This window comes from Mirounga angustirostris, unplaced genomic scaffold (assembly GCF_029215605.1).
Source record: "Mirounga angustirostris isolate CCGP_5_RB_7025 unplaced genomic scaffold, mMirAng1.0.hap1 SCAF_12, whole genome shotgun sequence".
NCBI classification, from domain to species: domain Eukaryota; kingdom Metazoa; phylum Chordata; class Mammalia; order Carnivora; family Phocidae; genus Mirounga; species Mirounga angustirostris.
The window spans coordinates 6,066,560-6,081,861 of NW_026991720.1; the positions used below are offsets into that span (position 1 = coordinate 6,066,560).

At 60.6% G+C, this 15,302-nt stretch overlaps 1 protein-coding gene across 5 annotated transcripts in view; it reads right to left on the minus strand.

Annotated features, from left to right (window-relative positions):
* Positions 1–2,536: 2,536 nt before the first annotated feature.
* The window catches only part of AGAP3 (ArfGAP with GTPase domain, ankyrin repeat and PH domain 3), a 53,200-nt gene continuing 40,434 nt past the window's right edge, over positions 2,537–15,302 (minus strand). For 3 of the 5 annotated variants that reach the window (XM_045864037.3, XM_064575724.1, XM_064575723.1), the window contains 8 exons: positions 12,440–12,608; positions 8,723–8,836; positions 6,825–6,962; positions 4,913–5,067; positions 4,741–4,831; positions 4,358–4,580; positions 3,437–3,692; positions 2,537–3,270 (listed from right to left, as the gene is read on the minus strand). In XM_045864037.3, coding sequence (XP_045719993.1) covers positions 3,064–3,270; positions 3,437–3,692; positions 4,358–4,580; positions 4,741–4,831; positions 4,913–5,067; positions 6,825–6,962; positions 8,723–8,836; positions 12,440–12,608 — 1,353 coding nt within the window. In that variant the 3' untranslated portion in view covers positions 2,537–3,063. The remainder of the gene's footprint in view (positions 3,271–3,436; positions 3,693–4,357; positions 4,581–4,740; positions 4,832–4,912; positions 5,068–6,824; positions 6,963–8,722; positions 8,837–12,439; positions 12,609–15,302) is intronic. The other 2 variants (XM_045864039.3, XM_064575725.1) reach the window with 1 other exon arrangement.

Consider the following 15,302-nt stretch of genomic DNA (forward strand, 5'->3'; position numbering starts at 1 on the left):
TCGGCACGCACCATCTCCCCCCACGTAAACCACCTCCACTTCCCATCCGGGTGCTGCCCCCTGTCCACACCTCTAGACCCCATGTTCCTGGCACATTTCTTTTCTCTCTCCCCATTAAACAAGGCAAGCTTCTTCATCTCTGCTTTCTTCTCTTTGGGAGAGTTGGCAGACTTCAGAAGAGGAGATTCGCCCCCCTTTTTGTATTACGAGGGGAAATGAAGTACCTGAGCCTAGGTTAGCTGAGGTATGTCCGGGCCCTAACTCGGTAGAGGTTACCAGTCCTGTTCATGACTAGGGCAGTTTGGGGGCTCACCCTTATCACCTGTGGGCTCAATCTTTTTCTGTGCAGAGGACACAGCAGCTGAGTCCATCGCTGCCCCCCTTTGGTATTCCAGATGGGAGGGCCTGGAGTAAGACTCATTTCCAGTCCTGTTCTTACTGCATTAATTGTGGGGTCTCGTATGGCTCACGCTGCTTGGGATACCAGATCCTCTTCATTTGTAAAGTGAGCTGGGTTGAGAGGGCCCACTGCAGAGTGGACGAGGCCGGAGCGAATGTGTGATGTTCTGGACGGTTGTGTCCTGTGGGGGAAGCTACAGAGATAGGGACTGGGAGCTTCGGGTTTGGGGTTCTACGGGCAAATGAAGGAATGGCCTTAGTGGACAAAGTAAAGGTGAGGATCGGGGACTTGAGGGGCACTTGGGTATACCGGGAGGGGAAACGAGACAAACTCAAGTTATCTGCCGTTTCCCCCCTCACAGAAGGGCTTCTCTCCTGTGCCAGCTCTGCAGCTGGGCTGCACGGACACGGGAAAGAGGAGGGTTACAGACACCGGCTGAAGTTGGGAGCGTGGTAAGCGGGGCTTCCTGGGAAGAAATGTGACCTGCGTCGAGTCGGGAGCACAGCCAGGGTAGAGAACAGAGCCACTGAGAAGAAGAACCGGCAGGGCTCTGAGCGGGGCAAGGAGACTCGGGGGGTTAAGGTCTAGGAGGGAAACACAAGCTCAAGTACCTGGCCAGCCTCCTCACCGTCCTTAGGAAACTGCTGCTGTGCCCGGTCCCTGCCATGGTGCGCCAACCACTATTTACTCAGACATCTGCCGCATGCCTCGTGTGAGCAGACAGGCCTTCGGTGGCAGTCCCTGCCCCCTGGCTGGTTTTGGCAACCAAACAGAAAGCGACCTGGGGCCGTGACTGGTTATTCGCTACAGTGTCAGTTCCCTAGTTGGGACGCACGGATCCAGGGCAGGTCTTCTCGATTTGGCAAAATTTTAGCAAGGCTGGAAAATCAGGCTAAAAAAAAATGTAGTCCGCACCAGCCCCATTCCTGGTATAGATTAAGGCGGTCTCTGCCCACATAAGGAACCTTTGGGGTTAGATTCTTTCAGGAGAGAAGCCAGGCAGCAGTTGGAGAGATCACAGGAGCTACTGTCCCTTGGCTGTTGGGAATTCATGTCTGTGGGTCTAGGGCTAGAGCAGACGCTGTCTGCCTGTGTGTGTGTGGAGGGGGGAGACCAAGGTCCTGATTTACCATTTTCTTCTGGATTTACCTATGAAACCTCCTAAACCATACCAGGCAGTATTCAGCCACTCGAGCGGCTGGTTTTCTTTAGGGAAAATAAAGGAGGGGATTATTGCTAGTAATTTCTGAGCCCAGGACTCCATCAGTATATAGACCCAAGGCCCTGTTTCAGTTCTACTCTTCTTTTGCCTAAGGCTCTTATTGGCCTTGCAGAGGGGCTGTGGACCAAGAAAATATAGTCTGGTTTCCTCTCTGAATAGCACTTGCTTGGTTATCTACCTGCACACAGGCAGGTGCCCCCAGACAGTGCCAGCCCTGCAACACCCCGCTCGTTAAGTGGTGCAGAAAACAAGGGCCATGAGCAAAGTGGTTGTAGGAATGGGAAAACAGGCTCCTTGGAGAGCAGGGACCTTAACTTGGCAAGTTCTCATCCTTCAAGAAAGGTATAGAGGGGTTTCCCTCGGGTCTTTCTAGGATCAGGGACGGTCAAAGGGGAAAACAGGAGCTCAGGATTCTGCCCCCAGCTTGGCAAGATGGTGGTGGGAATCCAGGTGGCTGTTCTGCCATCAGTGACCTACCTCCTCCCCTTTCCTCAAAAGCAAAGCCTAGGCATGAGGCCCCAGAGAAGTGCTGTCCTAGTAACATTTAACCACTTACCCTTGTGGCATCCTCAGAATGCTGGTCCTGTGCCTTGAGTATCTCCCTGTATGTCTGGCTGTGAGAGTTCCCAGAGTCTTAGGAAGGGGGGTGATACTTCTGTCCCTCTGTGGGTGAGCTCTGGCTGGGACCAGGTGTGGCACGAGGTTACTGGGCACCAGCTGGAGGGCAGGGGCAGGGTGTGGGGGGAGGGGAAGGCAGTGCAGAGATTCCAGGAGGAAGCACAGAGCTCCGAACCCCCTCCAGGGTTCGCTGCCAGTGCTGCCGACCGACTCAAAGTCTGAGTACAGACAGCAACAAAGAAGTAGAGCTGAAGGGCATTTCTGGAAGGGCAGAGAGAGAACAAGGGAAAACAAGGCCACACACAGTCTGGTTTACTGGCTCATCATACACACACACCAGATATGTACACAAACATAAATATTCCAATGTACAAATTTACATGGGACTCACAGATCACCTCCTCGTCTCTTTCCTCCAGCACCCCCCCCAACCTGTGCCCTGTCCGTCCCGGCTCCATTTTAGGATGAAGGCTTGCAGGGGGCTGGCAGTAGAAGGTAGGAATCTGGAGGAGGGAGAGGTCCTGCTCCCCTCTCCTCACAGGTACCTCCAAAGGGTCCTGTCCCTTTTCAGTGGCACCATAGGGCAGAGGGCTAGAATAGCTCCACTCCCTCTCTGCTGCAGCTCAAATCCCAGATGTCTCCTCCGGTCCCTCTGTCTCTCCCATTTAGCTCTTCTCTTGTTCGACTCTTCTTCATTTCTTCTCCTTCCTTTCTGCACGTCCCTGCTTCTCAGTCTCTGTGTCTTGGCTCCCCCCAGTGCCTGCAGGGAGGCGGGGCCCCCGGCCACAGCGTCCTTCTGGCCCCTCTGCCCCCTCCGCGGGCCTTACAGAAGGCTAGGGCTTCGGTGCAGCTCAGCAGAGGCACTGGGGCCATTGGCAGGCTCTCTGCTGGGGGTCGGTGCGAAGCCACAGCCCTCCCCGGGGCAGCCGTGCTGGATCAGGATGTCTGCGCACTCCTGGCTGCCGGCCCGACGAGCATAGGCCAGGGGAGTCAGGCCCCGGGCGTCCCGGCTCCGCACATCCACCCCATACTGCAGAAGAAAGCACATTTGCACAGTTGGCACGACGTGGCAAGAGCGGTAGGGGTTCTCGGAGAGGTGGTTTTCGAAGGGCCGGGGGGCGGGGGGGAGGTCGGATAGGTCAGAGGAGCCCTCGAGGGTGGGGCTGGAAAGGCCAGGAGGGAGCCCCCCAACTCACCCAGATGAGCAGTTGTGTGAAGACGACATTGGCCATGGCGCTGGAGAGATGGAGAGCCGTCCGCCCGTCCCCATCCCCGTAGGTCTCGTTCACCTCCTCCTTGGACCCATGTGCCAGAAGCATCACCAGCAGCCGCAGGTCGTCCTCCACCACGGCCCGGAGCAGCTGCTGGCCCAGCGGCACGTCCGAGCTCGGCAGCGGGGCCAGGAAGAGCTTCTGTTCATACTTGGCCCGGATCCAGCGCTCCTTCTCCTCTCTGCAACCACAGGTCCATCAAGGCATGAGCCAAGGAAGGGCCCGAGCCAACGGGCGGGGCCCGGGCAGGGTGGTCAGGGAATGACACGAACACCCCGAAGGGGAATAGGAAGAAACAGAGAAAGTGTAGGACGGAGCGGTGAAGAGACAAGCCTAAGAAATGGACGGCATACAGCGGGTAACGCAAAGGGGGTGGAAGAAGCTGAAAGGAAGGAACACTGGAGGGAGGCCCCTGGGGGGCAGCAGGGACGTAGGGGGCTGAGAGGGCAGCCGGATTCCAGGCAGGGCTCCCGTGGTGGCTTATCTGGCCCTGCTGCAACAAAGGGGGTGGGGGGCCTCCACCAGGGGCCCATGCACTCTCCTATCTCCCACCCATTCTCCCCATCTCCGAGCTCGGGGCGAGGGCCTTCACGCCACTGAGTGATAGGGCCCTGCGCATGCGCCTCCTGCTGGCCCCTGACCTGCTGATAAGGCTCAGAAAGGGCCTCTTGTTGTGAGGAGCCTGAGTGACAGGCGGGGAGGGGGAGGGGCACCCCAAGGGGCCAACTGCCAAGCAGAGCAAAGGCCACTTTTAACCCTTAGAGCGCAGCCGTAGCCCCTCGGCCGCTACGGCCTGTCCCTGTCTTCCCCACACCAGAGCACCCACGCCCCCGCCCGACCACTCACCTGCAGGCGTCAGGCCCCGGCTTGGCATAGCCATCCAGGGCCCCCTCCCAGACGCTGTTGGCCAGGGCATTGCCCATCGCGGTCATGACAGCCAGCAGCTCAGGCGGCCAGTCATCGAGGTCCAGGGAGCGGACCCGGGACAGGTGAGCCCCCAGGTGTCGGTGGGTGCCTGAGCACTCGATGCACATCAGGGCACCCAGGTTCAAGCTGGCCCAGTCTGGATCTAGGTGAGGAGAGGAAGCATCGTGAGTGAGGTCCACGGGCAAGCAGAGTGAGGCCACCAGGAAAGTCCTGTCCCCCGTCCTCCTCAGGGCCAGCCACGAGCCTCTCACGGGGCTTTCCCGAAGCCGCCCGACCCCAGCCCCGCCGGCCCCGGCACTCACTGGGGGCGTCGCAGTCGATGCAGAAGCTGTTGCCGCGGACGGTGCGGACGGCCTGCACGGCCAGAGCCGCGTTCTGGTTCCCCAGTCGAGTCTGCGCATGGAAGAGGCAAGGGGTGGCCGGTCAGCCTCGAGGCCGCCTGGGGTCCCGCCCCAGGGGCGCCCCCGTGCCAACCTTGTCCTTGGTGCTGCGGCAGCCCTGCAGGCTGGCGAGGATCTGGGCCTGCACGCTCTGGACCCACAGTTCCCGCTCCTCTGCCGTTGAGGCCTCGAAGTGCCACGTCTGCCCAGTGAGGGACACCACCACAAACTCAAACGACTCCTCTGCCTCTGTGGGAGACCGGGGTGCTTACCCACCGGCGGGCGGGGCGCCCCGCCGTGCGCACAGCCAGGGACTCGCCCCTGCCACAACTCTGCGCGCCGGCTGGCCCGGCCAGCGTCCTCTGCCCCCCATCCCTGGCCTCAAAGGCCATGCTCCTGGGGCACCTGGGAGTCGTGCGGAGGAGCGCTCACCCCCCCGTTCCTAACCGCCTGTGGGGCCTGGGTGAAGAGAGGCGGGGTGCCAGGTTTTCGCCTCCCTGGCACAGCCAGGAACGGGTCTGGAATTCAGAGTGGGGTGCTTCCTGGAGAAACGAGCGGAGTGCCTGGAGAAGGATGCCATGGGGCGCTAGGAGGCAATGCTGGAGAGGGTGGGGGAAGGCGGGTGTGGGCACCATCCGTACATGTCAGCTGCAGCCGCCTCATTTTGCAGCTCATTAAACCCAATATTCCTGACGGCGTCAGCGTGGGGCTCCTGGGAGCCGGGCCCCTCCCCCACTACCCTGGCACAGACAGGCAGGACGAGTGGATGGGGAGAGGAGGAGAGGTTTTCCCCACAAACTGGGATGTGAGAGCAGACGGGGACCCGAGGACAGCTCCAGTGACAGGCACTGTGGGCCGGACTGTGACCCCAAGCAATGTGGTGAAGCTGGTCCAAGCTCTGCTCCCCTTAGGCCAACAGAAGACAGCCACCCGCATCTCACTGCCAGTGGTCACCACCCTATGGGTGAATAATTCCTAACAAGCAGCACGCATGTGTCACGGGGGCGCGGAGAGAACTCGGGGACCTGGGGGGAGGCGCAACGCTGAGCCAGAGGCAAAGGCCCGAGTCCCAGGCTCTACCCAGGGCAGCCTCTCACCTCAGTGACATCCCCTGGAAGTCTTCCTGCTGGGCTCCTACTCTAAGGGCACCCTTAGCAGGAACTTCTTCCTAGAGGAAGAATGCTGGTGCCCCTTCCTTCCCCAGGCTCCACCATTCCACCTCACCTTGCTTTCAACACAGCCCCTGAACCACAGAGTCGCCATCCTGTGGGGGGGCTCAGTTCCCTGGTAGAGTGAGGACTCCATGCCATGCATCTAAGCATCACTATACCACAGGTAGGCTGGGAAAGGTAGCTCTTCCCCACAGAGGCGATCTCCGCCCTCCTGCCCACATCCCTACCCCTGGCAATCAGAGCAGAAGGGAGACGCTGTGCATCGATATAGGTTAAAATTATTTGGGAGCGAAAGGATTCCAACCACTGAGAAGAGGAACAATTTGAAGACCCTTTGGGGAAAATCAGAGGAGTGCTAGGATTAACACTAGATTATGAGAAAGGCCCTACGGAAAAATGTTTCAGGGCCTGGAATTCCTCAGCCTAAAGACGAGTCAGGAGAGACTTAGCCAGTTCCTACACACGTATTAAGCACCTATTATATGCCCAGCACTCATTAAGCTCAATGGGTGATACAAGAGACACAGAAAACATAGGTCCTGCCCACAAGTCTTGGAAGAGCTCCCGGAGTAGCCACCTGCTGTCTTTTACCTTCCACGAGGAATAAAAGAAAGGCTCACATTTTAGTAGAAAGGGCTTAAATTAGGCAGAAGGAAGAGCTTTTCTAAGATACTACATCTAGATTACCCAAAGAAGTTGTGGAACTATGGTTATTGCTAATCACCACAAAGCACTTACTCTTAAAACGGAGAGAATGGTGTTACTTTTAGAGTACTATCCCCGAATCCCACAGCCCACCTCCTGTGCCCCAGTTTCCCTGTAGGTCCCCCTAACCTTCAGCAGCACTGCTGGGGCCGTCTGGTCGGGGGGTCCCGGTGCTCTTTTTCCGCCGGTGCTTCTTCCGGTTGGAGTGGGGAGATGGGGGAGGCTCCAGCTTGGGGCTGGAACTGAGCACCTCAGCTGGGCCACTGGCTGGTGAGGGGAGAGGTGGAGAAGTGTGGGAAGAGGGGACGGTGGGGGGCAGAGCACACGACCTGCCTCGACCTGCCTCCTGTCGCCTAGTGTCACGGGGAGCTCCACCCTGAACGGCAGCTGGGCTACCCTGGGGGAGCCCAGGGAGGGGTCTGCCCAGCCAGTCCCAATCCCAAAGCCTCCCCAGCCTTGAAGGAGGAGAAGGTGGAGAGAGGAGAGCGCAGGGAACTCAGGCAGAGCAGGATAAAGGCGAGGAGGGATCACTGGCCAGGGCTTCGGCAGCCCGGAGGGGCGGAAGGCGGCCCAGGGAACTCACAGGGAGCTGAAGCCCCAGCAGCTCCGCACCAAATTTATCCTCAATCACACTCCCCGCTCCTCACAATTAATAGCAGAATTAGAAACAATCAGGGAGCTGCCTAATTACTGTCAATTAGAGCGCGCTAATCAAGCTCCCATCTCCCACACCCCGCCCGGCGCTCACCACTAAATGTCAAACTTCATTAGAGGCAGACACGCTCCCTCCCTCCCTGCCTTCCTCCTTCCAGACTCAACAGAGGGGCCCTCGGAGGGCCTGTGGAGGCCAGCACGGGCCGTCAGGACAGGGACTCTGGGAAGCGCCCTCAGCTCCCCTTCTCAAGCCCTCCACAGCCACTCCCCGCAGGGAGGCTCCGACCTGGATCGGGAGGTGAGGAGATGCCCCTGCTGAGAGCACCCAGCTCCTTCCTGCAGTCAGAGCTCAGACTGGGGCCTAGTGCTTCTAGGGGGGTGGGGGCCTGTGAAGACTTTTTGGGGGGCACATCCAGGAAGAGAGTTCGTGGGCCTTGGGCCAGGCCGGGCACTGTGCCCAGCTGGAGGAAAAGTGGGAGGAGCCCGGCTTCGGAGGGGACGGGGCACACCCGAACCTAGAGAAGGAGGGCAGCGCTGTGCCCATTTCCCTTTCAGCCTGCAGAACGGCTGAGGGCATCTGGGGCCGAAGGAGATGGGTGAGAGTAAGTTGGGGGAAGAAAGAGGGAGCAGAGAGAGAGAGAGAGAGAGTGTGTGTGTGTGTGTGTGTGTACGTACCCGTGCGCGCTGAAGAGGGAGAAAAAATAAGGGGAAGGAGAAGGTGAGATGTGAGAGCAAGGCACAAAAATGGACGGAAGGGGAAGAAAATGAAGACGAGCCAAGGACAGTTAAGAGGAGGGTGGGATGGCAGAGAGAGGAGGTAGGATTTTTGTCCCGCTAGACAGGATGGGGCCTCAGCCCACTGGAGGCAGCACGGGTGGGAAAACTACCTTTCTGGATCCCGGATCCTATCTCTAGAAACCCCCCTCTCCGTGGCAGGCAAGTTGCTGCCTTTAGAACGTGTTCAAAGCCCCCAGCCTCCGACCTCCCTACCCAGCCGCTTCCCTGTCCGCCCCCCCCGCGGCGAGGCTGATGAGCTGGCTGCGCAGGGGGCTGATGGGGATGCGGGAGCCACTGCCATCACTGCCCAGGGACAGCAGTGGGTGGGCAGAGACGCAGCAGAGGGAGGGTCTCCGGCACCAGCCAGCCCCTGGCAGGGCCTGGGGACAGCAAAGGGGCAGAGGGGCAGGAAGCGGCCTTTGGCTGCCGAGAAGGGACGGAGGCCCCCGCACGGGCCCTGCGGCACTCTGCGACAAGCCTTGGCAGGCTCTGCTGGGCCCCTCCCCTGGGCCTGGGCTCCATCCCAGCACAGCCTCCCCGGCTGCAGACGCTCGCTGGCTGCCCTCCTCTGTGTCGCTTAACAGGGTCCTGCGTACCTGGGGGCAGGGCATCACTCCACTGGTCGGCGCTGGAAACAGAGCAGGAGCGCTGGTGCAGCCCCTCGGGGCGCGGGCCAGCCCAGGCCGAGTTGCTGGCCGAGTAGGGGGCACCTGGGGGTGGGGGGAAGGGTCAGACTGGGAAGGGAGGCTGGGGAGGGGTACACAGACTTTCCTGAAAATAACGCTACAGGCAGAACTTGAGAAATTCTAGCAGAATACCGGCCAAAACTGGATTTACCAGGTACTGGGCCAGGCTTCTTGGAGACCGAGAGGCCTCGAGGAGGGGGGCCCCCCAACACCTCAGGAGGCAGCTGGTCTCACGCTTCACCCCCCTCCGCAGCTCAGTCCCCTTCCTGTGAGCCGGAAGAGGGGGACATGTGGAACCGACACCCCCTCACCGCAGTACTCCTCGTCGAGCCATCGTCCCCGGCCCCCTTGCCCTCGGGATCAGGCCCCTGCGCCCCACGTTCCAGTGCACATATACCATTTGCTTTGCCTCAGCTTTGGTGCCATTCTGACGAGAGATGAGTGTATCAGAGTCAAGTAATTATGTCGAATTAGTATTAGTAATTATCCTGTTGGGCTGGAGAAAATTAATCTTTCGTTTCCCATCAGGGAAGAATGGCAGAGCCGAGGGAACCAAAGGCTCCAGGAGCGCCAAGGCCCGGGCAGGCAGGGCTGCCTGTGCCCTCCGAGCTGTCCTGCTTCCCCCCGGCACCCAGTCCCTTGCAGCGTGCCCACGGGACAGCCGCTGGGCCTCAGAGCCTGTGACAACCGAAGGGCCTCCAGTGCCCCCTCACCTCCGTCCACGTAAGGACAGGGACCGAGGCTGGAAGGCAGTGGTGGTGGGGAGTCTGAGGACAGGAGGGCCAGACGCGAGGTGTCTGAACGCCAGGCGGGAGAGCGGGCCGGGTGCTGGAGGTTAGTAAGGAGGCAGAGATGGGGACGAAGTGGGAGAGAGCAGGTGGCAAACTCAGCCTCAAACCAGTCCTGGGAGGACATGGGTGGGGTTTCTGGAAGCCTACGGATGGAAGCTCTGGGCAGAAGCCACTAGAAGGTAAAGAAACAGGCCAAACATCCCTAACACTCTGGGGACAGTACGATGCCGAAAGGTGGAAGGCAAGTTTTGTGTTTCTCTTGTATTCGTCGTAACACCCAAGGCAGGACCAGACACACAGTAAGTGCTTATGGGTTCTACGTGTGGTGCCCACACGGCCCTCCGGTCTACCCCACCTCCAGCCCCCTCGAGGCAAGGCGCTGGCACTTCCTCTTCAGAACCCCGCCCCCTTGCGCTCCGCCTCACGGGTCCCTGCCAGCTTAGCCTTCCTCAGGGTCCCCTCGGCTCCCTGGCAGGAGACCTTCCAGAGAGGTAGACACAGTTCCGAAATTCTGAGACCTTCTCCCGACCCATGTCCTGCTTCCATCCCCTCCTGGGTTCCAAATCTCGTCCCTGCCTCATCCCGAGCCCCACCCAAAGCCATCAAGGGCCCCACTTCCTCCCCAAGCCCCCCAGCTCAAAACCCCAAGGGAGGGAAAGTGCTTTCCCTTTTCTTTGTTAATTCTCCCCTCATTACGCCTGCAATCCCACAATCAGTGTGCACTGTAATTGTCGAATTTGATGCTAATGATTAATGAATTAAACATGGAGCCATCAATTAGTCCTCGGAGGATAATTCTGCATAAAGCAGCAGATAATGTAATTACAGTAACAAAGATAATGAGATGTTAACATCGCCCGGTGAGCAGGAGACATGTGTGAGTGTGCATGAGGTCCGTGTCAGCGTGCGGTGGAGGGGACACGGGCTCGGGTAAGTGCCCGTCCCTGTGCTCTGGGGCTGCTCGCGAGCGTCCGTGGGTGAGTGCACCTCCGCCCGCAGGGGAAGGCGAGGAGGACCCGGGACTGAGGACGGAGGGTCTCACGGTTTCCCTTTGGGGAAAGAGCCCCATCCTGCTCCCTGACTTCAAGGAAAGTCTCCCCCCACCTTTCAGAGTACTGATACTTTCTCCTCCTCTGTAGGATACGAGGAACCCCGCGCCGGATCAGAGGCTGCCGCTCACTGTGCACGCAGCTCCGGGAGAGCTCAGGGCCCCCGGGGGATGCCCGGCCCCCCTGCCCTGCTCGCCAGCGATTTCCCAGCAGCCCTGACCTAGCTCTCTGCGCAGAGCGCTGAGGGCTGCCCGGGGCCTGCCGTTTTTGCCATTCGACCCCTCCCCCAGTGCACCCCCACAGGAGGCTCTCGGCACCGCCCCCCGCCCCGCGCTGGCCGGGTGCCTTGCTCCTTAGCTTCCTTCCTGCCCTTAGTCCCCTGGAGCTCTCCCTCTGCACAATTCGGGGCTTCTCTCTGAGCTCGGGGTGGCTTTTCAAGTCAGGCACACTCAGGTTCAAACCCCAGCTCTACTTTACAGACAAGTTACTGAATCTCGCTGAGCCTCTGTTTCCTCATCCATCAAATGGGGATAATCTCAACGTCCCGGAGCCTCAAAACGGGCCTGACCCAGAGTAGATCTACTGCATCTGGCGCACATCTCAATCAGCAGATGGCAGCCCCTCCCCGTGCCCCCAGACTGGTCAGCGGGGGCTGCACACGGGCCACAGGGCCAGGGTGCCGAGGGCTCACGTGCCTCCAACAAGGAGCACACTCAGGAGGCCATCGTCTGGCCGCCTTCTCTGGACCCGGAGCTGCTCAACGCGGGTCCTCAGCACTTTGAGGGGGCAGATCTTTGGGGTCTGTTCCATCCATTCCAGGGACTTCGTACCCAGCCCCCTGTCCACTGAATGTCTGCAGCGGCCTATGACCGTGATAAGCAGAGCACCCTCTGGGGCAGGGACACACTGGCAGCCCCTGGGAGGGCAGGACAGCATCTTACGCAGCTGTTTCTGGGTCCAAGGAAAAGGAGAGCCAATCATCTAGGACAACATCAGGGAGAGTGAAGTCTTGGGAATGAGGGTCCAGAAGCCAAGGCAGATCTGGGGCACGGGGACTTGGGAGGGACAGCAATGTGGCTTGGGAGCCACACTGTGGCCGCAGAGGCCTAGGGAGGCAGACAGAGCCGGGGACATAAAGAAACATAAGCATCATTCACCTGAACTCTCAGTGCCATCTGGAAAGGCGAGCACTGGTCACGGAGAAGCTGCTGCGCCTCAAGTTCAGAGTCTCTCAGGCTCTAGCTCTTCTTCCCACACCGCCAGACTCATGGCAGAGTCTGCTTGGCGTCCGGCTTCTCTCTAAGCTCAGTCCTCTCTGAGCAAAGACCCTACCTCTCACTGCAGACCCAAGGGCGTTCGCCGGGTGAGCTCCAGGGAGCCCCGTCCCCTTCCAGCTGCCCCCCTCCGTCCCCCCGGCACGCCTGGTTGAGACGCTGGCTACGTGCGCTAGAGACCCTGTTCTCACCCTCACCGGCCTTGGTTGGCTCCAGCTGAGGAGAAACGGCCCCAGGACCGCTGCTAGCACCTGTCAGCTCCAGGCTGTCTGGCCCCATCCTGATCTCCAAACCACCCGCTGCTCCCTCTACCAGCTCCCAAGAGGGCAGCACTTGGGCAAACACACTTGGCTGAGCAGGACTCTGGGTGGCAAGCATGTCTGGAGCCCTGAGGACCCAGGCTGGGGGAGAGTGAAGCCCCACAGCGCCTCCCTCTATGGGCCTCCATAGCCACGCTCCCCGATCCTGCAGAGAAAAGCACCCCCCCACCCCCACCGCCACCAGCCACCTCACCTGCGCCCCCACCCAGCTGTGTGTTACTCCGCTCCAGGGCCAGTCCGTTGGCCCGGGGGCTGGTGCCTGGGGCTGTGGCCGGGGTGGCCCGGGGCAGGCGCTTTCCTGGCACCTTTACCGTGGTCCGCAGCAGGTCAATCTCCTTGCCGTGGATGTTCTGCATGTAATCCTAAGGGCCATGGGGACAAAACAGAAGAACACGCGTTAGGGCAGGTCCCTCTTCGGCCGCACTTCGTCTCTGGCACTGACCCGCCAACTCGTACGTCTCTCCCCGTGCCGCAAGAAAGGAAGGAGAGGGAAAGTTCAAGTTCTGAAAAGCAGGACAGTGAAGCCCACAGGATATCTCCACGTCTGGGTGACACCCAATCTACTGGGGACCGAATGCAGCTCTAGGGGGCCGCAGTCAGCAGGGGGCAGGAGCAGGGGAGAGAGAAGGGCGTGGAGCCCAGAGCTGAGGCGCAGGGCTCCTTTAGGAAAGAGCTCAGGAGGCAACGCGAGCAAGGCCAAGTACAGGACCAAGGTGGGATTCGGGAAGAGCAGGCCTGCGTGGCCAGGAGAGGAACTGACAAACTCCAAAGGACGCAGACGGCTGGGCTGCCCCAAGCTCTGGGTGGCGCGTCACCGAGGGCTTCAGCCCTGGTTTCAGAAGCTCTCACCACCCCTGGGGCTCGGGGAACCCTTAAAGCCTAGAACAGTCCTCAATCCTGACAACAGTGCCTGATGATAAATACCTGTTAAACAGTTAAAAAGAAGCCTTAAGAATATAGAGACAGACAGGTCCACGGTTCCACAGATACTAGGTGGCATCTGATGAGCAAAGGAACGATAACCATTGTCCTCATGCCACCACCTGCCCACCCAATGGGGCCAGGCATTCATGCCCCACAGCTGCAGATCATTGCTCACGCATCCCCTCACGTAACCGGCCCGGCGCAGCAGGGCCGCTCTGCAGTTGAAGGAACCGAGGCTTACAAAGGTTAACCTGCCCGAGGTCACACCGTCGGACGGTGGTAGAACCAGACTCGAGCCCAGGCTCTGTGGATTCCCAGGGCTGCGCACTGAAGGCAGACGTCCTGGGCCCAGGCACTCATCCCTACTTCAGGTCAGCACCTGGAGGGCCCCAGAGAGTGGGAGCCACTCAGCGCCTTGGGCTCCACCCCGCCCCCACTCCTGCCGTCTTGACATTGGCCTGGGAGTCCCAGGGTGGAGCGGCAACGTGGGGGCCACAGAGCAGAGCCCGGCCGCGGCCCTTTAGCTTCCTGCTTTAACCCCGAGCCTAGCCAGGGCCCGAGCTCTCCCCACTGCTTCTGCTGTCTCCTTCCCGACGGCGGCCTCCCATTTCCTCGCTTCTACCGCCGGCAAGTTCCTCAGCAGTTCCCAGCTAACGTCCCTGATAAAATGTGGCCACGACTCCTTCCAGAGAGCAGAATCTGGCTGGGTGGTGCCAGCTGAGCCTTGGAGTTCCCCTGAGTAGACTCTGACCTGCTCTTCTCCCCCCTCGGGAGCAGCCCTCAGAGTGCTTCCCCGAGACACAGTCCCCGTGCCCGTCTAGCCCCCCAGCCCTCGTACCTTCACTCGCTTCGGGACATCCGACTTCTTGTCACCCAGCAGCTCTCCTACCTTCTCACCCTCAGCTTCAGGGAAAAGGGCCAGTGTCCCCCGCTTGAAAGAACAAGTGGGGAACGCTGCCATCTGGGAAGCAAGAAAAAGGCAGGGGCCGACCGGGGTAATTTAAGGCTGGCCCTCACTCTGGGAATGACCAAGAGACCATCAGGTAGAAAGGGGTCCTCCGGCCCCAAGCAGCCACAAGAACGTGCAAGTTTCCAGTCAGGAAGAGGAGCGAGAACAAGGAAGCAGCACCCAGTGCCAGACTCCCTTCCGAGGCGGGTCATCGGGGGATGGGGACCTGTGGGGACGCCAGCATGCTGGTCTCACCGGCCACGTCCAGCTGCAGTGAGGCCCGGCCAGGCCTGTAGCTGCCTTCTGCTCTCCGAGCGGCCCTTCCGAAGGACAGAGGGGCCCAGCCGGGCACGGGGGAGGGACAGCCCCCAGCAGCCTGCACCCAAGGGGGGGCTCCCTTCCACACAGCCCTGGGCTGTGTCTGTGCCCCCCCCGACCTGCCACCACCTCGTCCCCCGTGAGGAAAGGTGCCAAGTGCCCAGCCTCGGGCACACCCTGCTTCGTGTCTCAGAGCCACAGAACGACATCCGAGAAGTCAGGAGGAGCAGTCTCCACCCACAGGAGGACCCCCGTGACAAGCTCTCTCACCCCCACTCTGCTCAGCGAAGCCTCGCCCTGGCGCCCGGGAAAGAAAGAAACCCGGGAGCTCCCTTCCTGCCCAGCCCTGCCGCGTGCCCCAGCCGTCCGTTTTCCAGCAAACTCAGCCCCCCACCCAGTCACCGCTGGCCCTGCTGTCTTGCTTTGGGCCCAGCGTCCAGCATCAGCCTCACGGTCCCAGGCCCGAGGTTCCCCGGACTCGGCTTCTGCGCACACCCGTCCCGGGTCCCCACACGCGGTCGCATCGTGGATCGGCTGTTCCCACAACTGTCAACAGCTGGCTGGGCCGAAGGCACAGCTGCGGTCCCTCTCCTGGGGGAGGGGCGCGGGCTGCTCTAGTTCACAAGGAGGTCACGGCAGCTGCAACAGTTTTCAGGCCGCGTGACGGCCCCGGGATGCCCGGGCTGGGACACGGAGACGCGGACCCCACACCAAGAACCCAAGTCGCACAGAGGGGCTCCGCTCAGGGCCAAGGAGCCAGAAACTGACGCGAGGGGCCTGGCCCCCCGGGAGCACCTCCGACCACTGCGGACAGGCCAGCCCCCGGGGCGCTTGGCGCCGAGCCCCGGGCCAGGCCAGCTCCAGC